General features: G+C 42.6%; 1 protein-coding gene across 1 annotated transcript; it reads left to right on the top strand.

Moving 5' to 3' along the window:
- Positions 1 to 2,172: 2,172 nt before the first annotated feature.
- Positions 2,173 to 23,188, top strand: LOC308122043 (ubiquitin-associated and SH3 domain-containing protein B-like). Its single transcript, XM_080483659.1, has 14 exons — positions 2,173 to 2,901; positions 16,844 to 16,897; positions 17,193 to 17,379; positions 18,365 to 18,563; positions 18,917 to 19,086; positions 19,184 to 19,392; positions 19,901 to 20,045; positions 20,176 to 20,296; positions 20,395 to 20,517; positions 20,600 to 20,692; positions 21,094 to 21,238; positions 21,333 to 21,439; positions 21,783 to 21,892; positions 22,012 to 23,188. Exons 1-14 carry the CDS (start codon positions 2,774 to 2,776, stop codon positions 22,147 to 22,149), a joined length of 1,929 nt encoding a protein of 642 aa, XP_080339785.1. The 5' UTR covers positions 2,173 to 2,773; the 3' UTR covers positions 22,150 to 23,188.
- Positions 23,189 to 25,115: the final 1,927 nt, after the last annotated feature.

The following is a 25,115-nucleotide window of genomic DNA, read 5'->3' on the forward strand; positions in this document are numbered from 1 at the left end:
CATGAGAGCGTTTTTCAGTGAAGTGAGATGTCTTTATTGGTGAGCTGATTCTGCAGACGTTTTCCATGTGTGCTTGAAGTGCGTTGTTGTTTTTTGTGCTTTTAATTTTTGGTTTTCTAACATATTTGGCTATTAAATGCATACATAGACCAGCCTGTTTGGTACAATTTTAGGAAAAACTTTGCTTTTAAATACTTTAATACTAGCAGTGTGGTTGTTTTTTTTTTGTAATTTTGTAATTTTGTGCCTTTTTCTACTTCCCGTTGCTGCAACGTACGAGATGTTTTTCTATCAAATTTTAAATGTCTTTTTCTTGTATATAATGATGCAGTTTTTACATTTGTAAATTACATAGCTAAAAGCCTTAGCTTCACAACATGAATTTAAAAACTTGAATTTACTTCATTAACATTCATAGAGACATGTTTGTAGGACATTAATGTTTTAGATGCAGATTCCGGTTGATGTATAATTACTGGATTAATGTAATATATTTTTTGAGGGGGGGTAACCTCGTCGAAGACAGGAAACTGTTTAAAGTAAATGCATAGAACTAAATTAATTGGAAATGAATGCACCTCAATTAATTACAGTCACGTTGAAAAGGCACTTATTCACAGTATATTGACAGAACACATCCTGATATGGTCTTTTCTACCTCTCGACACTAAAATTACATTTGCCTTGCTTCTTTTTTAATGAAAAGTATCCACAAATATACTCAGGTCCTGTGCTCCCTCTACTTTATTTGGGACAGAGGGCGCATCTCCTGACTTTGTATAAACTTTTAGGTTCAACTTTGAAATCTGGAAACATGTTGTCTATATTATTATTATTTTTTAATACAAGTTTTAGACGAAATGATTGTAACATTGCTGTATATTTAATAAAAAGTTGGTCTGGGCCCATGTCTACTGAGTGCTTTGAATTGTGACTATTATTAGTTAACGGAATGTTTTGTCTATCTAAACGTATCAGGGAAGCAGATGACAAAAGCCTGATTCTGTTAGGAGTCTCTTCATGAATTGAAAAATCTGAACTGAAATGGTTTAATTTTCATAACGACAAATGTAACCAAACATCTTAGAAATGCACCTATACGAAGTACACAGGTTGCTGTAGGTGGCATGATATGTTTGCAAATAGCCTTTGGACATGATTGGTCATATTAAGCGCCGAGCCTAAAAGATGTTGGACAAATGTATTTCATTGCATGTCATCCTCAATTTCAGTAAAATGCATAGACTATATGGCATAACACAAATTAATCAAATGCTGCATGCACTCTTAAATATCCAAACTTGTTCCTTCAACATCAACATAGAAACAACTGATCAACATAATCAGAAGTGCGCTGAGTCAAAGATGTCTAGTCGTATTTGATTAATCAACGGGCAAAAAAACAAACGTGATTTAGAGCTTTTTAGATTGTACTTGCATCATGATCCTGATTAAATTGGAATAGTAACTGCCTACGGTGAAATCATTTTTCATACAATGGTACATTTCAATAATTGTATATCTGTGTTTAGCCACATGAGAGTGCCATTCTCCCACTGTTTCAGACACTTGTGATTTAATGGCTGTATGGTATTGCTTCATAGACAATAAATACAAGTCTGACAGTTCAAAATATGAGCAGCTAGAAAATTATGAGATAATTACATGCACCTAAATGTAAAAATAAATTTGTAGGATTTGATCTTGAACATGGTGAAATGCTGATGTCCTGGAGTTTACATGTTCTCCCCTAGAGATTGGCTCCTGCATAGTTTATGGCCATGCTGAAGATGGATCACAATTTAGGCACCAATTACCCTTAAATGTATATTATTAGAACTGTGGGAGGAACTCAGGGTACACTCAAACAAGGGCAGGGAGACCATGCAAACTCCACACAGAAAAACCTGGTGAGACTGGAACTCGACACAACTTTGATCATGGGAAGACACAAAGAAGGAAAGTAGTAGATACAAGCCAGGTGATGGATCAAAACATATATCTCAAACCCAATAATGACAATATATAACGAATTTCCATCGTATTATGACGATAAACGTCTGTATTGAGAGGAATTTGCACGAATTAACGTGAAATAAGGGATAAACTGAGTTGCTGTGGCAACTGATGGCGTGTGGATGTCCGGTTAGCACTGCGCATGCGCGGAATGTTGACTCCCACTTTGGCAGACAGGAAGTGTGATCAACATTTTCCACAGTCCGGTCCCACCTGCTTGCAGTAATCTGATTACTCTTGTCGCTCATGCGTTATAACCCCCCACCCCCTCATCTAAACACACGTACACGCACTGTGACTTCTGGATGTTACTTTTGAGTGCACAGCCTTGTACGTTTTAAATCGTGTACTGTCCCTTTAAATAGCAGGGCCGCGCAGTAGGCTGGAGCTCCTCGCGCTCAGTCAGGACTCATTCATAAATAACACATCGCCTTGGAAGGAAGCTCATATTAAGTCGCCTCTGATTTCCTTTTTTCTCCCACCGAGCGGTGCGAGCGGCGATCCGGTGATGTCCACCCGGCGGGGGGACGTTGGATCGGCAGCAGGAGTGACTTCCCACGGACGAGCCCCCTGCTGATGGTTTCATGCGCGAGCCGTCAGGAGGCGGCAGCTCGATCCTGCTCACACACACAAACCCCCCAAAACATGCTCGCTTCACTGCGCCGCTTCGTGTTTCTCACCGCGCTTCCGCGTATAACGCCAGCGACCGTGCTGTAGAAGAGCCAGCCGCCGGGACCTGATGGGGCAGTGAGTTATTATGGCAGCTAAAGACGACCTGTACGCCAAAGTGACCCCGCGGAGGCAGCGCCACAACCGCACCAACGCCGTCAAACATGGGAGCACTCTGGACGTGCTGCTGTCCATGGGCTTCCCCAAGACCAGGGCGTGAGTAACAACAGCTGCGCGGTCCCAACACACACACACACACACTCACACTCCCGGGGTTCTCTGAATCAGGGTTTCCATCGTCACACACTGAATTTCCTCTGTTTGTCAAAGTTTCCCTCGTCAACATCATCAGCTGAGTGAGGCTGCACATCTGTCCAGCTGTGCATGCTGCGTTACATTGACAAGTAACCCGCGGAGTCCGTTCAGGTGTTCTTCCTCCTGGGTCCATGTTTGACACCAGGGTTGTGCAGTATTTAGTGACATATTTACGCATGTTTTCTAACTGTGTACTTCAGCCGGTGTGTACTAACTGCATCAGGACTGTGGAGCAGCCAGATGTTGACTCTGGTCGTGGATCGGGGCTTCATCTAAAACAGTGTTTCCCAACCGTCTGGGACTACAGATCATTATTCTGAGGCTGTTAAGATTAGATTTGCTAATCTTCAAGGAGCAGGATATAAAAATCCACACCAGGCATAAGGAAATGTTGATTGCTTTTATTTTGCATGTAGGTAGGGGGGAGGCGGTGTTTGCCTCAGGTCTTGGTTTCACTGTCATGTTTTGGGCTAAATAGAGATTAATGAGGGAAAGTTAGGGTGGTCACTGTTGTAAAAGCTCCAGAGCAATGGGAACTCAAGGGTTTGGATTGAAGGTTCAGCCATTTTTTTTTTCACCATTTAACAAGTTACTTCAAATCTATTTCAGTTTGGATTTTGTGGACACTTTTGTCTAATATGTGAACAGTAGAGGTCAAATCTTTTGTCAAATTAGCAAAAGGAAAATGCTTTAAAAAAAAAAAAAACAACCCTTGAGCCTCGTATGATTTCAGAATCATCAAATATAAACATCTTCTGGTTCATCACTGTAACGTTACCTTCTTGTCGTGAACTGGCTCTCAGGACAAAAACAAACATTTTCATGCTGCATCTGATTCTTCAGGAAACTTGTTCCAACATAATCAGCAATTTGAAAGTCCAAACAGTTGGATTGATTGATCGTACGAGGACAGTTGAGCCGAGGGGTCTCGGAATGTCATTAACGTCCAGTTATATGGCTTCACGTCTTCCTAGGACTGTGTTCCTGAGACCTGAAGATGAAAATGGCAGTGGATGCTCACTGATGTCTGAAGCAGGCATTTTATTCACCATTTCTCTTGCTGCTTTTCAATGAAAATCCCATCCGGTGGCCATTTGGCTGTTCCTCTCAATACTTTTCATTCATCCTTGAGCAGAGAAGCTGCCAGGAAGCAAACCGAGTTGGCTTGTGACTGTAGTCTGCCGATTATGTAATTATGATTGAAACAAAACAAAACGGGGAAAAAAACAATGTCTGGTCTGACCGCTCCTACTTGTGTTATTGATGTTGTATTGTTGATTAATATAATGCTAATATTAACACTTTTCAAGTTGATCATATTTTAGCTTCAAAATGATATTTTTTAAGGTTGCGAGTGTGTAATTTAGGTGCAGTAAATCTTATTTGAAGGGATATTTATAGGACACCTGCTTTTTAAAAACTTTTTAGTTCGACTGACTTGCAGAAAGTAAGCAGGGTATCGGTTTCACGGGCTATGGGAGGAGAAAATACACTTTATCCACATTTAAATCAGATATTACTTTGACTAACTCTGCATTTCAAAGAGTAAAACATCAAATGACATACTTCAGGTTTTATTTAATACAGTTTGCATTTGTCATTGAATTAATTGTAATAATTCTCATACGTCACTGAGTTAGAAGTACTTGTACTATGTTTATGGCTGCCACAATGACAGACGTTGCCAGTGGCTCATGAGGAACTACCAACTCACTAAGCAAGAATGAATTGTGCTAAGACACTGGACTCACACAGGCACAGAGAGAACAAGCGAGCTCGACACAGAAAGGCCTGGAGTCGTACCCGGGTCTTCTTCACGTCCAACCACCCTCCCACTGTGCTGCGAAAAAAACCCACAAAAAAAAAACTACACCGACCAATTATCTCAGAACTTCTTCCTCATTGTCCTTTCACATGAATTCAGGCGTCGTTATGTGTCAAAATGCAGGTGAGCTCAGTTTGTATGCCTCGACCTGCACACTGCGCCCAGTCTACCTGATGGCGGGGGTTTATAATCACGGCGTCTCATTTCATTGTTCCAAGCGGTTAGTGTCTTCCACATCATCCGAATCACTATAATTTCAAGAGCCTCAACTCGCACAAAAGCCTCTCTGGGTGTGTGGCGTGCCTACAAATTGTCTCCCAGGTATCAAAAGAAATCCGAAATAGCTCACTTTTGTCTGCAGCGGCGGTAATCTCGGTGCAGCGATTAACTTCCAGATCTATTACCCGTCACAGCGTCTGAATCGTAGAAGATAAAACCGTCTCCCCGTGTAAAACAAGGGACGAGAAGGGAGTGATGCTTGTTGACAGTTATCTGGGACTCGCTAAATGGGCTCAAAGTGTCGGAGAGGCTTTCGTCTTTCATGCAGACAGACAGTATCTTCAAAATGAAGTCTTTTTCATCATCTGTGAAGCCGACTCAGGTCATCCAGGCTTTGATGGTTTTCAGACTGCAGCTCTCCGTCTCCTGCCTAATGAACCGCTGCAGACGAAATGAGCGACTGCGTTTGGTTATATTCGCAGACTCGCATCCATTATTGATGACGGGCCGATACACTTTGATTTGATCAAGGCGATAAATTTGTAATGAGGCTGAATGCTTTAACGTCCTTTTTACCATCAGTCCTGCCTGACGTAATGTCAGCGGGCATCGCTACAGCTTGTAAATCCGATGCTAGAAATAATATCTATATATATATGTATATAACAACACACACACTTGAGGTGTTTTTTTTTTGGGTTTTTTTTTTACATGTGGAGGAACAGTCGTGTGTATTATACTGTGTGATGTGTTGTTTTTAAAAGGAGGGTGTATAGTCTTTACAATCTGAGTTGTGTCTGGTGTTACAGAGCAGACGGGATGAATTAAACCTCGCCCACTTTAGGTTGACATCCCGAGGGGTGAACTCCCAACCGTCCCTCAACCAATCGAACCAAGTGGCGAATTATTAGATTTCAGTAATCAGTTTGGATCAGGTCCGTATGAGTCGATGGAGGCTTGCTGAGGAGTTTCTCATTCAGCCAGTTTGAGATAATGCACTAGACTTTCCAAGGCAATATCCAGCAGAACAATGAGGCTGGTGTCCAAATAAAAACATTCGGCAGAGCATGTCGGCAAGAAACATTTCCTGGAAGCTGAACAAACAGAAGAAAGTGGGATTTCAGGGGAGTGGGCAGCCACAAACTCTGGAGCCGAAATGGCTTGTTAAAGATGGCGTGAGGGATTAAGGGTCTGTGTGAAGGGCCAGATTAAGAGAAATGAGTTTTAATATGAATCATGAAAGGTACATTTCCAGACGATGGGAAAAAAAAAACAACAACCTTAAAGTGAGCAAAGTTGAAATAAAAATCCAAATAAAGTTCTGGTCATGTTGCATTATCAGAATAATTCATCAGTTCTGGTGGGAGTAGAAGAAGATTATAACAGAAAACCAGACAGTTATCACAGCTTCAGAAAACAAGGATTTTCTTGTGATGTCAGGTTTTTTTTTTTTTTCTCCTCCCCGGGCGATAGAGAACATGAATCATGGATACACACAGTGAATATCACTTCTTTTAATTGCGAGAGGCTTTTCTGCTGACTCATCTAGGAATTGATCCGAGTCGTCGGAGATGAGCAGGACAGACGGCGCAGCGCTGCTTCTTCCTGTGTCGATAATATCTGACGGCTGGAAGCAGATTGAGAAAGCCACCCAGCTCAGAACCAGATAAGACAGTTTGGTCCTGTTTGCAGTTCGCTGCTCTTTGTGCCAAACCGGTGTCGGCCACATTAGAATAAAACGCTGCAGAGCTTTGCTCGTGTAGCCCAAGCCCCACTGAACCAGTTCCTGCACGGAGAATTACAGGCATGGCTGGACTTGATGGTGATTTATATTTGGCCTTCGAGGGTCTTTCACACCTGGATACTTCCTGCTATTACACCTTTCATTTAGACAATATGCTGTCTGACTAGTCTGTGAAGTACATCCTTGTGTCTGGTTAAACATTACCATCTCATTGTATTTAAAGCTCTTTAAATTTCAACCTTTTTTTTTATTTTTTATATATATATCTTTATTGTCACTGTCACAAGTCATATCAGTATGTTTAAAGTTCCAAAATGTTCTGGGTCCTATCGCCCGTGCGTGTTTCAGGATTTTCTTTGTCATCACTGAGCTAAATGTCTCGCTTGTTGCCAAAATGACCCGGCGAGGTGGAAGCCCACAACTTAAAGCAATACGCATTTCCCGGAGGAGATTTCTTTAATGGCCACCTGAACACCGAACCTGCATTTTAAGCCGATTAAAGCACAGTTATTGATATTTTGCAGAAGGGAAGAGCTGATTTTATCCCTTCGTTTTGGATTATTTTTCTTTTTTATGAAGAACTTCACCAAAACTAAAAATAAACAGACAGCATGTCTGTGGCTTCGTCAAGTCAGCCATGTCACCCTGCCTCGAAGTGCATGTAGGAAAAAAAAAAGAAGGAGAAGCTAAAATAGATACGCATTTGAGTACGATGCAGGATATTTGGACATGAGTCAGGTTACAGATTCAGAGAAAATTTGTCTTGTGCTGCTTTGCTGAGTTTAGCTACTCGCAGGGCAATAATTGTTTGGATGGTTCGGGTCCCAATCCCAAGGTTGGCGGTTCAAATCCCCATCCCCCAAGTGTAATTTGGGCAAGGCGAGTTCCTCCCAAAGGCCCATTGGCAGCCCTCGCCCTCGCTGTGTGTGAGTCATTTGACCGATAGTGCTCTGAGAATCCTGAAGCAGCAGACTGTGCTATGTTAGTAAAGTGCAAATGAAAGAAGAAGTCAAGAATAAAAATGTAGCAGAACTGAAATTTGACGTTCGAGGGAGATTTTTGAATGTCTTTTATTTATTGCCACGCCACGATTGTGTAAACAGAGCAGATGCTTTGAAGAGACGTTCTGACGTTGTCATGACGTCGTCCGTTGCTAAGAGGTAAGATTCTTATAAGATAAAGAGTTTTTTGAGAAATGTGCGGGGGTGATTGCTCGCACCATAACGTAGCCCTGGATGTCTAATGGCTGCTTAAAGAGAAATAACATTCACTGGCGCCAAACACCTTGATACATGTCGAATGTGGTTTCCAAATAATACAAGTGAACTTATCTCAACATGTATCACAAGAAGGTTTTTTTTTTTTGGGATATTTTAACATTGGATTAACTAGTGTCTGGTGTTTTTGGCTTCCCTCCGCAAATATTTTCCTTTTTCCGCTAGGATCAAAGACTTCCTTGCTTTTTTTTAATTTCGGCGAACAATTTTAGAAACAAAACAAATTGTTGATGTGGCTTTTCTAAAGTCAATGACTCGTCTCTGTTATTCTTAAGTACAATAAAAGTGCGCTTGACCTCAATGTGCCATTAAAAGACAAAAAAAGACATTAAAAGTGGCCAAGCTTTAATTTCCTGACTGATACCCCAACAGTTTTCTCTTCTACATGCAAATGTTCAGTTTCCTTATGTGCAATGGTTTTCCAAGGTGAACACTATTCCCTCCATAACAATGTTGAATCAAAAATGTATGTTTGTTCAATTCCGCAGATAATTTTCCTACATTTGCAAATAGTAATTTGGATGTTTTCCGTTAAAGCTTTGGGGGAAACATCTTGACAATCCATGAACTAGATATCAAACCATTTTTACATGAAATAGTTTAACATTCAGTGGTACGGTGACTTTCTTTTAGCGTTGCAGCAGTGTTCAGAAGATTCACACTCTAGAAGAGGCGTTACAGTGTGTTATTAACATTTCTTTGATTAATCATTACCGCGGTCACTTGCTCGAACTAATTTATGTCTACGTCGCTGTATGCTCTTTGCCGTCGAAATCATAAACATTTAATTGGTATTTCACTTCTATGTGTAAACAGAGGAAAAACACATGCCACGTCCTTATTGTTAATGAGTCGCTTAGCTTTTATTAGAGTCATTAATCACGACTGAAACCCAGTGAGACGGAGTGTGAGTGAAGTTTTCAACCGATCGCAGTCATAACTCACTGCTTGAACCACAGAAAATACACATCGGCTCGTTTTCTCCTGCAGTTAATGGGCCTAAAGTCAAAGATCTACAACGTGGGGTTGCTAAAACAGAAATCAAATATTTGGCCGTTTTGCTTCATAAATTTCTCAAAAGTGTCCTGTGAGTGTAGAGGTATTCGGAGTTTATAATGAATTGAGTTTACTGCAAATTTGATTGCGTCCTTATTGCGGCTGGAGCCCGAGCACGAGTTAATAAAACACAAACCTTCTTTTTCATCAGGCTTCACAAACAAAAACATGACGGAGGTCTGTGAATCGTAACGCTCCGATAAAGATTACGTTTAATGAATCCAGTTTTGTTTTTTGTTTTTTTTCTTTCTCTGAGCCTGACTGAAGCTTTGTGCGTGTGAGACTGAGCAGGAAGTCAGTGTGCATGCTGACTGTGGGATCCTGCTCTTCTACCTCCTTACATGACTTTCTCACCACTTGCTTTTACCGAAGCAGCTGCACGTATAACTCCGCCGCCGTGCATGAACGCAAAGTGAGAAATGGCCGTGGTTCATGTGGGGACTCCACCAAAAAAAGAAAAACCAAAAAGCGAAGCACAACTCGAGAGTCGGAACGTCACGTCGACATGACTCTTTGCGAGTTTGCGCATGCAGCGAAGAACAAACTGAGCTTGTATTAAAGACAGCCAAGAGGAAGTCGCCCATTTCCGGAAGTGGCTTGTGACCTTTACAGAGCGCTCTTTTGAGACACAAGTTCGAGGGTGGCTGAAGCAGGAGAATTACGTGTCTTCAGCAGACTTGGAAAAGTTTAGTTCGCAGGCAGAAACTCTGCATGTTGCGCACTTTCTCCATGCTGTTGATGAGACAAATAGAAAGTCTTGAGGACTTGATTTTTATTTCAATTTCTTTTTTTTTTTAATTTCCTCTTTGTCTGCATCTGCAAACTGAGTTGAAGAGCTGATTTGAAACAAACAGTGGTGATCGGAGCGCTGTCTGCAGCTCTCAATCACTCGCTCGGCGCTCCGCTTTCAGATGACACATCGCGGGTCTTTGAGGAGGGCTGTGTGATGCATCACAGTTCTGGCACAATGCCGCGTATTCTCAGTGAAACATTTGCTCTGTGCACTTTGACTTGCTTTCGCTGACGTCACAACGCACTAAAAATACCACTCGGACTCAGACAATGCACTTCACTTCAAAACCCGCCGTCGTTCCTCCTCGTCACTTGCTCCACCTGATCAGCTTGATGAGCACAAGTGGACACTGTGATCGCCGCTGACTAGTTCGTTCACCGGCGTCGGTCTCCGACCGCATGCTGTCTGACCTCGCAGACTTCACAGCCTTTTTTCATCCAGAAATAATGAAGTGAGAAGTACACAGAAGTCTTTGTCAGAGCGGCAATGCCGCTGCTACTTTGCCTCGTCAGCTTGAAAGGAAGTTTTCTCATCTAAACCCTGAGAAATTGAAGAAGTGTGTTTCCCAGAAGTCATCAACTACTCCTCTTCAAACCCACACTCCCCTAATTATACACAACTTCTATTTTTTTTCTATTATTTTTTTCTGGTGGCCCTGAATGCCTTAAAAAATATCTTAATTAGAGCATCTTTCAGTAAAGATGTTGCTGATATGAATGTGGTGTGCTCGGTGTGCATGAAGCCTCACACGTCTCATTATGGGCTCACAACGTGGAGGGCTGACGCGCGATCTCCTTCGGGCGCAGTAGCGCAGCAGCGGTGCTCTCATGGCGGCTGGTGTGATTGGTGGTTTGAGATGTGTGCTCGCCATTGGCTTGTAAACAGGAAATGTTGATTCGCCTTGAGAGCTGAGGCGGGGAGGGGCTCTGGGGAGCATCGAGCTGCGAGGGCTGTTGCCTGTGTGTACACGGGTGACATAGTTTTGGTTTAATTCTAGATGCTCTTATTAAGTTTCTCCAAGCAGTCTGGAAATTGTCCGAGTTCGCGGCAGTAAACAGAGCGGAGAATGTTTACATACACAACAACCCCCCCCCCCCCCAAAAAAAAACACTGCTGTTTAAACATGCATCAGGCAGCCAGAACGTTTAATCTGCAGCGGGCTTAGATGTGGAAACAGGAACTGAACGTGCGCTCCATATGTGGGTGAAATGGACGGCCGTCTCCAATATAGCCTGCAGCAGTGGTGCATGTGCAAACAAACTAAAAGCTCCCGCCTAATAATGGTCACTGTCGCTTCCACCATTAGTTTGAAGTCAGTCCTTATCTGGCGTGAGTCCTCGCCATCACTTTCTCTAATCTTTCTCATCTTCGTCAAGCTGTGAAGAGGAAATGCAGTTTATAAATAACTTGCTCACTTCTTGCTAAGAGCAAACTTGAGGCTGTTATTGAGGACAAGCGTTTCGGCTGTGGTGGGACAGATGGGAAAAGTATTCACTGCCGCAAAAGCAAATCAAAAGTTGTTTGAAACAAACAAACAAAAAAAAAACAAAGACGCAGAGGGGAGATGGCATAAACAGAGGAATGGAGGAGGGTTTGTTGCAGGTGTCGTCCAGCTTTCCTCACAATTATTTATTTCCATAACGGTAAATGGCTACTGGAGTAACTGGTTATGACGATTCTGCTGGTTGATATAGCTTTTTTTTTTGTTTGTTTGTTTAATTTACTTAAAAGTACACATCTGATAAGATACGTGTACAAAGTTGTGTCCAAGCGCTCTGGCGGTTCAAGTCAGGGCTGGGTCCCCCGTCATTAAACAACAATGTTGCTTTCCCAGAATGCATTTGATGACTGGCCGTTAGCATCTTCATGTTGTACTTTTGGGACTCCAATTAATTCCAGTGGAAAAGTTCATTTAACAAATTGATTGAAAGAGTGCTCTTGAAGTTCTACATGTAGGAGATTTAAGATTTTTCTCAATTTCGTACGACAGATGCAAATCCTACCTGACTTCAGGAGTCACATCATATCTTAAATATAACGACGCATCAACCCAAAGATGATTATTACTGTTTATATGTGTAACGTAACCAAACCTTTTTAATTGTCTCACTGATCCGTGACATTTTCCTCTGTGATTATGGTTCGCTCTTTTCTTGGAAACTTGCAGCCAAATTACTGATTACAGTCCTGCCAACACTGTGGTTTAATCGCTTGGAATATTTTACTGCTTCAGCTCCTCTGGAGCTGCAGGATCATGACCTTGGATTTCTGTTATCTACTAACAAGCGTTCTGTCATCAAAATGCAATACTTGTGTTTGAGTCTGCCACCACTGTACCGGTGTACAAGTGGTGCCTTTTGACACTTCATTAAATGTGCAAAAAACAAAATACCATCAAAGACGAGATTAAACAAGTTAGTTGTTACAACTGAGTAGAGAAAGTGAAAGGGCTTGTCAGCAGTTAAGAAATGTTTCATGCAAACATTCTTGAAGAAACTTTCTTTTCTGTCTCATGGTGGAATTGATTTAGGAAGAGTTGATTTATGCAGGCCAGAGGTCTACAATGGCCCAATCCTTCAAATAAGCCATTTTCTTGCAGTTCGATGTGACAGAAATGAAATAAATAATGTATCAATAATGTATCTACAGACGAACTTGCCTTCACTGTCACTTATGTTGACTTTACCGATATGTTGGACACGTGGAGAGGAATTGGCAAACACCATCCAGAAAGTAATGTTGAAAGACCTGGTGGCCTGGAAACGGCAACAAAATGTCAACAGTTCTTAATTGAAGTTGTTTGATTTCACAGATGGCACATTGACTGTGGCTTTTCCATCCACTCATTAATCATCCCTCTTTTATACGGCTTTATCCAAATCGGGGCCACAGGGTACACGTGGACAGCACATCCATCACGGGGGAAAACACAGAGCGACAGACCATCACTCGCACTCACACCTACAGCCAGTTCACAGTCATTTATCGGCCTCAAGTGTTTTTGGACTGTGGGAGGAAAACCACAGGAGTACATGGACATAAAACCCACACACGAACAGGGAGAACTTGCAAACTCCATGACTTGAACCTGACATGTTCTCATTGTGAAGCGAGAGCGTGTTAGCCAACCAGTAACCACTGTGGGACCCACAGTCTTGTTATACACTCACAGGGTGGGTATAGAGAGGTGGACACAGAGATGCCTGACACCACATGAAATAAACTCATTTTATTCTCCATAAACAAAAATGTATATTTCTCCCTCTATGTTTACAAAAAAAATCTTCATTGACACAGACCCGCACATACACCTGGTTCAGAGCTCCCATGAGCATGCCAAACCTGTAGGGGGCAGTGTAACGAGAAGCATGAAGCCATGATCGCCAATTAGAATCCTGGGAAAAAAACACAACGTCACGAATTGTGATGTAAATATCCGCCTACCCCCCCTTTAGATGCAATTGGAGGCACGAGTTTATCCAGATATCCACTGTGGCCGGAGATTTTCAGGAATCAGCGTTTGTAGCTGCGTTTATGTGTAAATGCGCAGCCCAAACGCAAAGAAATATCACAGTTTTTTTCAAATACCCAGTTGGGTATAAACGTGGCCACAGATAAACCGACAACCAGAGCACACAAGACAAGTCCTTAGTATACTAAAGGCACCAGGTGCAAATGATCACACACTCAGGGCGGGGAGCAGCGATCAGACACAAGAGGGGAAGTCAAGGAGCCTGAAACGAGAGACAGACATAGAAAATCAGAGACCAAACGTGAACCCTGACAGGGGAAGTTTCTATTGTGGCTTCCAACTATGTCCATTGGTTCGGAGGAAATATCACGCTTGGTTATAAAAGAGGCCTGTTCTAGGCCATTTTTCCACCCAATGACACTATGATCAAGATAGTAAGGATAGGATTTGCTCGTAAGGCAGTTTCAGTTATACAGGTCTGGATGTCAGTCCTGTTTTTACACTTTTTGTCTTTGCAAATGTGCACAAAGCCATTTTCAAAACCGGCACTGGAAACCATAGAAGGAAGAGTAGCGTATATTCCCCCACTGTCCACTAATGTGTATTCATGCTCTGACAGCTTTCAGATGTTGAACGCCTCTTCCACATGGAGAGTGAATGTCTGTTTCTCTCTGCAATGAACTGGTGACCCATCCAGGCCGTCCCCTGCCCTTCACCACATATCAGCTGGGATTGGCTCCAGCCCACCATGACCCCTGTCTGGATAAAGCATGGGTGGATGGATGGAGCCACAGCTGCTGTTTACAGTTTAAAGCCTGCCTTTTGCAATACATTTGAGAGAATTACTGAATAGCACTGAAGAGTCATACTTTCATAAACAAGAAGCCCAACAAGCACATTTTTTCAAGCTCTGTTCTATAATATTTCTTGTAGATAAAATAGTGTATTAATGCATTTCTGAAACCCAAAAAGTACCAGTTTTTTTTTTTAAATAGTGCTGCATTTTGTGTGGATTTCCTTGAGGGCTGTGCGGTGAGACGTTATTATTTCACGTTCACAAACGTTCACTGTCATAAAATACCACCAAGTTGAGAAGCAAGCAATTCAATGTTCTCTCCCAGATTGGATTTTGTGACGTCTCGGTCACATCTGCATGTAATCCCGTCGTTCCTTCAGAGAGAAAATCCCCTTCTCTTCCTCCTCCGCGCAGCACCAGGTGGAATCTTTGAATAAGATGTAGGCAGCCAACAGATGACTCTCCGTCTTAAGCCTTCCACATGCAGGGGTGCGTCATACTGCGAAGGAAAAAAGAAAAAGAAAAAAAGGGATAAATTAGGTAAAGTCTGTAATCTTTCTGTTGTAAGCCTGTTCGCATGAATGCACAGGAGACATTAATCCAGGTTTGGATTGTCTTTGGAGCTGGTGTTGGATTCAAGTGTCTGCGCACACGCTGTGGTGGATGTGTGTGAGCCATCTGTTACGCTCCTGTAGGCCTGGCGTCGCCATCCTGATTCCTGCACGCTGCGCTCTGCCAGGGCACGCCGCCCTGGGGGTGGTGGACTTTGCCGTATCTAGGACCCTCTCAGTGGGACAAATGTAAAAATAGCTCATTGAATTCGAACACCAGAGCGGCACAACGAAGGCTGTCAGTGCTGTCAGACACAGAGACGCTGCAAACGCGTCCAACGTCGTCGCGTCGATGGAGTTTAGTGGCACAGAAGACAACACTTGTTCAGTTATATCAGTAAATTGCTATTTTCACTTCATGTAAATGGGCATTCAGGGCAGTGACAAGTAGAGCGCTCTTTCCAGGATGGCACAACCATCCCTTTTAGTTCAAGAGTTTGTTTTTCCAATGTAGTGAACGGGGCTTTATGTTGTTGTTTTTCTTAAACTGGACAGAAGCTAATTGAGCTGTAATGAGATCATTGATTTTTTTTTTCTTTCTTGCGCATTTATTCAATGTTGCCTTTTGATAATTAAATGAAACACATGCATGGTGGTGCAGTGGTTAGCAGTCTCACCCCACAGTGAGGAAATCCCTGGTTAGTTTGTGCTTCGGGGCGATTTTAAGTCCCAAACAATCAGCAGGTTTTGTTTCCTGATCTTAACAGTGATTGGCTGGAAGGTACTCGTGGCATTTTGCTCCCTTTGTTGTGACTGATGATCAATTCCATTTGAACAATGGTTCTATGTCAATATGTATACCATCCATTTCCATTGGCCGTTCTTAAATTAAACTTATCTGAAAGCAGAGTTCAGTTATTGGGATTTAAAATAGGCCTTTTTACTGTTATTTCCTGTCAATTAGAGTAACCACCATCATCTGTTGCTCCCCGATGAACAAAGTAGTTATTTATTGATGGACATAATGGATCAGACACATTCAAACATCACTTTATGTTGTTTTCATGCTCTGAAAACAAGAACATGAACAAAGTGCCTAAAACTATCATGGCGCTGTAACATGTGGTTGAAATTGGGTCGACGCAGAGAAAGAGCACTGTTATTTGTGAGTATAAGTCCCAAAGCAAAAAAAAATCAATATCATGTACTTCAATGTAAGTCACGATCGCAGTGCCCAACAACGTGGTCGCATGTTTAACCAACATCGTACAGCCTCACCCTTCTACTGTTACACACTCATTTTGGAATATTAAGTGGAAACGTTGTGCTAATGTGTGCCAGATCGTCGCAGACGAGGCTGTAAGTGTGTCAGATCGGTGTGTCACGCCGGAGATGGTGTCACTGAGAAGCTTCATCATTCAAACAGTCACAGATACTCTGTGTCTTAAAGCTGCAGAGAGCCTCTCAAATCCCTTCAGAGGCAGCCTGCAAGTAGATAAAAAAGAGCCTAATGAGATTTTTTTTTAGCACTCAAGAGTAATCATGCAATCAGCTTCATCTTGTTTCAGGAAAAAAAAAAAAAAAAAAAAGTCCTAAGAACTCTATGAAATGACACAGATTCATCTGGTAGCTGTACAAAGTGACGGTCCCTTTTTTCTTTTAAGGTTGAACAGAAACTGTTATTCCACCTACCACAAACAGCCCATCACAATATTGGGACATTTGGCGGTTTCATATTGTTGCAGCTTGTAAGCTGATGTCGGATTCGGATTCACTCTGAGTTTCAGCCCCAGTGCATGCTGAATACAGGGATTTGCATGTTTGAGTGGGTAAACACACTTGATCAATCATAGAAGCAGACTGTTTTCAACATTTTCACCTCTGAGGAGATAATTTAAATTGCTGTTCACCCTCCAGCTTGATTAATGAGCTTCTGCTATAATTTATGATGTGCTTGTTGTCATTTTACTGCTCTCTCCGGATGTGTTCTGTTGGTTCATTGTCACGTGGCGGAGGCAAAGCAACCTCTTCCTCACAAATACACTCCGGAAGAGAAGATATTGATTATTGGGACGTTGCTCTGAGCTCCTCTTTCTCTTTGTCTCTGCAGCTTGAAAGCTCTTGTTTCCACAGGAGGCAAAAACGTGCAGGCAGCTTGTGACTGGTGAGAGCAACACACACACACACACACACACACACACACACACACACACACACACACACACACACACACACACACACACACACACACACACACACACACACACACAGAGTTATTAATCTTTAACAGGCCATCAAACAGAAACATCTCATGACCTAATTCAATATTATACTGATGTGTCACTGTGCTGTTACAGCAGTGCTGCCCTCTGCTGGATGTGACCGCTTCTGTCGCCTCCTAATTCTCCTCATTTCTCTTTTTTTTTTCTTCCCCCTTCCTCCCACCCTTGTGGCCTCAGGCTCTTCTCCCATGTGGACGACCCTTTCTTGGACGACCCTCTGCCCAGAGAGTATGTGTTGTACCTGCGGCCCAGTGGGTCGCTGCTCCAGCAGCTCTCACACTTTTGGAAGCAGTCCCGCCTCTCCTGTGGCAAGAACAAGGCACACAACATCTTCCCCCACATCACCCTCTGCCAGTTCTTCATGGTCAGTCCCAGCCGTCTGTCTTTGTGTTGACATTACTCATGCAGCAGCAGTCACATTATTGCTTTGAATACACGTCACTGTGACACTGTGTACAGTAAGAGTCATCAGATCTGAGATATTACATCCATTGGACAGTTACACCTATTAAAAAATTTACAAAATTATATGTGCAAACGAAAAAGTATAATGTAATATATAATATTAATGTTGGCTTTGTTACCAAGTTATCTGAGTTGTTTGAGATGCTTCCAGTCACTGTTTGTGCTTACTTGTAATCTTGGAGAGTTTTGCGTTTGGCTGCTTTAAGCTGAATGATGTGCAATCAAAAGACTTAATGAGAGCCAAAGTACGGGTTTAAGAAAAAAACATCAGCTGACTGAACAGTAAGTTAAGAAAACACATTTGCCAGTCTCACACCCTTAGCGTGACTTGGAAGGTAAAAAGCAGAGGATGCTGACAGCAATCAGGAAGACCACAGGTTTAAAAGACCCACCCCACGGCCGTACCATCTTGCTTGTTGTTGGATGCTGGAGCCGATCCCAGTTGAACATACATAAAGGCATGATGCTCTACGGACAGGTCCACAGTCCATCACAGGGCAATCACAGATGCTTCATTTGCATCTAAGGGCAATTTACAGTTACCCATTAGATTTATACTCCTGTTTATGGACTGAGGGAGGAATCAAGAGTACCTGGTGAAAAGCCATACATGCATAAGAAGATGTACTTGGAAAGACCTCTTATCAGACTTGAACTGGAAGCCCCCCCGCTGTGAGCTGAGAGTGCTGAACACTACACTCAAGGTTGGGTGTGTCACGACAGAAAATCTATTGTATAGCGTCTAACTTACATGTGCACTAAAGAGAAAGCAACATACTCATATTAATGTTTGTGTTTGCCAATGTCGCATGCGTCACAAAACATCCGCTGACGCGTCCATGGTGTGTAGCATGAGAACTCACTGTTGCCTCCTCCATGCTCAGTGCGCTGACGGGAAGGTGGAGGCTCTGACTGATGCTCTCCAGTCCACTGTGGCCAAGTGGAAGGGTCGCATCCCCATGCCCCTGCCCCTGGAGCTCTACATCTCCTCAACCTTCATGGGCCTCTTTGTGGAGGAGCAGATGGCCGAGGTCCTGAAGAGTTTTGCGGCTGATTTCGCCACAGAAGCAGCCGCCAAAGCAGGTCTGAGTTCACTCTGTCCTTTGTTTGGATAGAACCACAACAAACACAACAGGCTGTTGTATGCAGTGTGTAGGTTGTAGCTAAGAGGTGTGTGTTTGAGGATGACGCACAGCCTTTTTTTTTTTTTTTTTTGTAGCCACTTTACTTCTCATAACCACAACAAAATCTTCAGGAAATGGAAACACTCCTACAAAGCAGAGATACATTTTTATTGACTACGTATTACAGCGAGTGTAAGATGAGATGATGAACACAATTCTTGTCATTCAGTTAACTAGAATGGACCCTTCTTCAGCGACATGGCTTATCATACCAGTGCGTTTATGTGCAGGTCTTTCTTGTCTTCTGTTCAGACGTTCACGTCGAGCCCCATAAGAAACAACTTCATGTGACTTTGGCGTATCACTTCCAAGCCAGTCACTTTCCAGTTTTGGAGAAATTAGCCAAAGCCGTGGATGTGTCTTCAGGCTGCGACTGGCTGGCTGTGCTCTTCTCCAGGGACATTCGGTTTGCTAACCATGAGGTAGCGTCTCCTTTACCAAGCCGGTTTTTACCTCCTGAATTGATGCTGAATCGATGGCTGTTGTCCTGATGCCTTTCGCCCCTTCTGCCCCGTGTAGACACTGCAAGTCATGTACCCGTATGTGCCTCAGAATGACGACGAGCTGGAGCTGGTGCAAGGTGACTTCATCTTCACGTCTCCGGTGGAGCAAACCACTGCCAGTGAGGGCTGGGTGTACGGCACGTCTCTGGGCACGGGGCTGTCCGGCCTCCTGCCTGAGAACTACGTCAGCCGTGCCGATGAGTCCGACACGTGGGTCGTCCATGGGTAAGGAAGGAAAAACGCAGATATCAGAAATCACTTAACGACTCACTGGTTGTTTGACACGACAAAATCCGTCAAAATGGGACAAGTGCCTCACGTGCACACGGTAATGGCTTTGTATTTTACATTTGCATTTCTCGGTGAGCAATGATGACAGCAGACATGATAAATTGTGCACAGAATTGCATCTATAAATGTTAATATGAATTCAATACATAAAAATGATTGAAATTGAAAAGAAAAGACACTTTTCTTCTGATTTTGCAGCGCACGGCGCTCAGTCCATCCATTGGGAGCAAATGTTCATTCCACTAACATTTTAATAGACGGGTGATCCACTCTACCAACTGAGCATTTAGTCTATTGAGACGAGTTAAAATCAACAATGAGCTGTTAAGAAAAAACATGCGTGTATCTGTAATGACAGTTGAAGACTATATACAAAGACATAAAAAGGCATCACTAATATGTATGATTAATGTTGAGCTCTTTGTGTTTGCTTGATCCTCAGATCGCACTCTCTTCTCAACTGTGCCTCCCCATCAAACTCTGCCAGCTCCGTGGGCGGGCTGTTGTTTGATGGACAGCTGAATGACAGTCTACTTGACAGTCTTATGGATCCCCCAAGTCTGCCTGGCCTCTGTCCTCCGATGCAGGTGCGACCTGAAGCTGTTCGTCGGGCATGTTGATGTTAGAAGAGCACCAAAGTCCCATTAAGTTTGTTAGTGGAAGTCTGTTCAAATTCTCCTTGACGTCTCACTGTTTATAATAACAACTTAATTTCAGGTATCAAAGTCGGCTAATCAGCCGTCCCTGTCCAGGATGCGGCTCTTCGTGTGCCGACATGGCGAGAGGATGGATGTTGTGTTCGGCAAACACTGGATCACTCAGTGCTTTGACTCCAAAGGTTTGGAAAGATTTTACATCCTCATGCTCTAAACCTCATTCAGCAGTTCTAACTTAATACTATTTCCCGTGCTGAGATTCTCATCTTGCATTGTGCAGGCCGATACGTTCGCTCTAATCTCAACATGCCACCCAGCCTACCAGGGAGAAGCGGAGGCCACCGGGACTATGATAAAGATTGTCCGATTACTGTGTTTGGCTCCACCCAGGCCCGGCTTGTGGGTCAGTGCATTTCACAAGATGCAGATCCGGGTGCCGTTTCTTTTGCCAGTTTACCCACTTTGTGTGTTCTCCTCCATCTCAGGTGAAGCTCTGTTGGAAAGCCACACGACAATAGACTTTGTTTACTGTTCTCCTTCCCTCCGGTGCGTCCAGACTGCTCAGCACATTGTGCAGGGTAAGAGCACCCAGGTTTCATCAGTACTTGGACCACAGTGTCCAATCACGTTGCCATTGGGTATAATTGTGTATCTGACTTAGAACGCCGTCAATCCATCTTCTATACTGCTTTATCCCTTTCCAAGATTGGATAATTATGAATTATATTGTATTATTGCATATGTCGGCATCAATGTAATTTAAAGTACTTAACAAACATGTTTTCTTTCGAGCAGTTAGAAAGGCGAATAAAAGCAGAGAAAGATAAAAAAAAAAAAAACATCATCACATTTAATAACAATAAAACAAACAGAAAGTTATGCTTGCTTGTGCAAAGACTTTAGAGACAAGATAAAGTGTTGTGTCACTAGATGGTGATTCTGAAAGAGTTCTCTTTTTCTTTCTGTCTGACTGTGGCAGGTCTCCAGCTGGAGGGAAAGGTCAAAATCCGTGTGGAGCCTGGATTGTTTGAATGGACGAAGTGGGTTTCGGGCACATGTTTACCCACCTGGATCCCCCTCGCTGATCTGGCTGCAGCGAACCTGAGCGTGGACACAACGTACAGGTGCGCAGCGGCAACGTCACTGCAGCAGCTTTAAACTTCCGTCTGTGGCGTCGCTGTTTATAACACATTTTGTTTTGGATGTTTCCGGCTCCAGACCTCATATTTCCATTAGTAAGTTGGCGGTGTCGGAGTCCTACGACACGTACATCAGCAGGAGCTTCCAAGTGACCCGAGAGATCTTGACAGAGTGCAAAAACCTGGGTAAAGTACAAGTGGAAATATATATATCTGGTTTTAGTTGTACGAGGCTCCAAAAATTTAAACGGCCTCTTAAGTTCCTTGATGTGTAATTTTTGTTTTAATCTTTGGGAACATTATACATGAACTAATAAAATGGAAAATAAACAGTTGGGAGTATTAGACTAACGGTGTTATTGTTACAAAGGAATTCATATTTTTTGTCGCTCCCATTTTGTCCCTGCACAGAAAAAACAAACGCGTGTTAAACAAGCTGCCTGTTATCAACTGCCGAGTCCATAAACAGCGAAGTCAGCCAGTGGTATCTGTGGAATGTAGTTCTATGACTTCTACCTCTTTCACACAGGAAACACGGTCCTGATCGTGGCCCATGCTTCCTCTCTGGAGGCTTGCACTCGCCAGATACAAGGCCTCACCCCCCAAAACTCCAAGGACTTTGTCCAAGTTGTCCGAAAAGTCAGTTCCCCGCTTTTAGTTCCAGCTCTCTGCATCCTCTCCACTCATTCCCACTCCCGTTTTTTTTTTTCTTCTTCTCCTCCTTTTCTTTGATAAACATCTGTCTCCTTTGTGTGCAGATTCCTTACTTGGGTTTTTGTGCCTGTGAAGAAATGGGAGAGACCGGGGTGTGGCAGCTGGTGGACCCACCCATCTTGCCTCTGACACATGGACCCAATCACAGTTTCAACTGGAGGGAGATGCTCACGCAAGACTGAAGGATAAGGCTGTGATTGTTGGCTCTTGTATTTTTTTTGGCAGCCTGAAACTGCTAAAAGCTATTTATTTTTCACCTACATGGCGATAAATCCAGCCCAACTACCAAAAAAATTTATTAAAAAAAAAAAAAAAGGTCTGGCTTCCTTCAAAGACATGCAAAAACATAAAAGACAGGACTCCTAAACTGAGACAGACACTTTGCTCAGGAATGAGAAAAAGTCCAGCTCGCGTGGCGATCACGACACAGTGAGCTCTCTCTCTCTCTCTCGATGCTGCACCTCTGAGCACAAAATGTGGAGGCGCGACGAGGACTCGGGACATCTCTCGACGACTGCGGATGATTCAGGTCTTATGCCACGAGAAGTTGTCTCGTCTCCGTCTGTGGCTTCTCCTCAGGCAGACGGGGGAGGCGGCGAGCACTTTGCGTTCCGCTGCCTTCTCTCACACACTGTGACAAGAATTAGTTGGGGAAGCCTTCGTACCACAGAACTATTTTTCCATGTGTCCAAACAAATAATTATTTAACTCGTAGCCACGACCCTCCTGTGAAGGAAAAAAGCACAAAGGAAAATGTTGACAATCAGACGGGGGGGAGATGATCCTCATTGTTTCTGGTGCTGAGGTGGGGAGTTTAATATGTCTGGTGTGTCCCTGTAAATGTCATATCAGTTGTTTCATTATGTTAAACATGTGTTTGCCCACGCGCATTATTTCAGCTCCCTGTAAGCCATGGTCCACGGGATTTATCCTGGGGCAACACATCATTATGACAAGAATAGATTCTTATAATAACAGACGGGATGGAGTCGCCTAGGTAACTTTGTGCAGGTGCATCGACTAAAACTTTAGCTTGTTATTCGTGCCCCTAACACTCTGTAAGCTTGATAACCACAACACTCCTCAAATCCTGGCAGTTTTCCTTAATTCTGGCTACATCGAATAATTCAAGTACTTATTGCATATACAGATTATTTGCTTTATGAATATAAAGGTTTATTGATACTCAACAAATGAATAAAGCAATTTTGTGGCACTCTGAATGCCTGTGCATGTGTTTTTGTTGTGTAACATTGTATGGTCTCCTTTTTTTGTGCGTTTTAAGCTTCCAGTAGGAGGCTTGTTCCGAATTTCATTTGTTTTAGGTCAAACTACTGAAAACTGTCTTGCAGAAGTGACAGTGTGGTGTTGTTTCCTGCCACATTGTGTCTCAATTACCCACACTGCATATGCAGTCATTTTCTTTTTAAGTTAGTTTTTTTTTGTCGAAAACAGGACTTCTGAAAGTGTTTGACATTATAGGACTTAAGCATTAATTAGGATCCACAGGCAATAAGGTGACATAAGTCATTTAGTTGTTGGAGGCTTTTCGTTTGGATTATCTGGTCCGTCTCTGCAGCCCATAACTGTTCATTTGCACTTTAGCTTCTGCAATAAAGCTTAAATAATTAATGGAATTCTCTATATTACACATTTTAAAACCCTTTTTTTCCCCAGCATGATTTCTTTTCACAAAGGAGTCCTGCTGTGAATGGGCATCGCCCTGACCCCCACATTATGCTGCTTCTTAGATGAATTAATTGCTCAGCTTTTTCTTTCTTTTTTTTTATTTTATTATTTATCAATGTTGCCAGATATTTCTTTTTTTTTTTTGTGGGGGGTGGGGGGACAAACTGGGCTTGTTTTCAACAAGTTGGTATATTAAAAAAAAATCCCAATAATCCAAAATAATTTCCATTCTATAGACAAAACTGAAGCATTTCAACAAACTGATGAACACAAGAGAGATGAAGTTTTTAAAAAAGTTCAGATTATTTCTTGCTCATGTTTTACGAGGTTATGTGAGGGTTTTTTCTCTGATTTGCTGTGTCACCATGAACCTGGAAATGAAACAGTTTTGGCTGTTTGTGGGGAGCCTGTTGGCACGGCCATTTTTATTTGGTTATTTTGTGTAATTGTGAAGCTGTGTGTGTTCAATCTTTATGGTTTAGTCACAAGTTACTGGAAATGTTTTGATGTGGGCTGATTTATTTATTTTGTTTCCCTACTTGGGCGGGTTGAAACTCATTCAAATCTGGTAACCCTGGTCAGGAGGCACAGTAGGTGTGATCATAAGCAGGTTTGTGGCTTTTTCTTTTACCCCATACTTCTTTATAGAACAGGCGAGACCTTCACTGGATGCACAGAAAATTAAAGGTTTGCACCACATTAAGAGGTCAGACAGACTTGGTGGTTTCATTATTAATCTAATAATACATCATGTCACAGTGACTGTAATTCAGGAAAAATCCAAGATATAATGACTCTGGGGACAAAGAACTGACTTTTCGTCCATTTTTTTCTTACACGCATGATGGCTGTACAAAAACGACATGAAGTGAGAGAAACACTAGATGGCGCTATTGACCAGTCTCCGTCGCAGACACAGCTCGACCACGTGCACACGGGAGTTAATAAGTGGTTGGTTGTGTTTTCACGAAACATATCAACTCTAATTTGTCACTGCATGGGTCAATATTGCCATCTCAAGAAAAAAACAATCTACTATTGAAAATGAAACGATCATTTAAACATACTAATTATACATTTAAAGAAAAAACAACATAAAGTGCTGTTGCTTTAACCAGACTGGTTCCCTGCTCGTGCACGTTGACTTGGAAGGAGTTGGAAGGAAGGCAGCAGCTCCTCTTCTGGTTGCAGGTACACGTTCAGCTGTGGGACCTATTTAGTCATCTTTCGTGTCATTTACGAGCACGTATTGGAAGAAACAAGAACTCAGACAAAAATGTTTAATTGATTAATTGTTTCTTTAAATTGATAACGACACTATTCATAATGAGTGTTGATATTTCGCTTTGTTTGGAGTTTAATCCTTTCAGTCTACCGTCCAGCCCTCACACGTGTAGAGGTTTTTTTTTTTTTTCTTATACTAGAGCCAAATAGCTTCTGCGTCATCAACAGAAAAAGA

Source organism: Lipophrys pholis (assembly GCF_963383615.2).
Source record: "Lipophrys pholis genome assembly, chromosome: 16".
NCBI classification, from domain to species: Eukaryota; Metazoa; Chordata; class Actinopteri; order Blenniiformes; family Blenniidae; genus Lipophrys; species Lipophrys pholis.

What these genes read in the sequence shown, in the direction of transcription:
- LOC308122043 (XM_080483659.1), top strand. Translation starts at nt 2,774, where the DNA reads ATGGCAGCTAAAGACGACCTGTACGCCAAAGTGACCCCGCGGAGGCAG. An exon ending in TTCGGTTTGCTAACCATGAG is followed by an intron (nt 19,087 to 19,183) that starts GTAGCGTCTCCT and finishes TGCCCCGTGTAG; the next exon opens with ACACTGCAAGTCATGTACCC. An exon ending in TTGTCCAAGTTGTCCGAAAA is followed by an intron (nt 21,893 to 22,011) that starts GTCAGTTCCCCG and finishes CTTTGTGTGCAG; the next exon opens with ATTCCTTACTTGGGTTTTTG.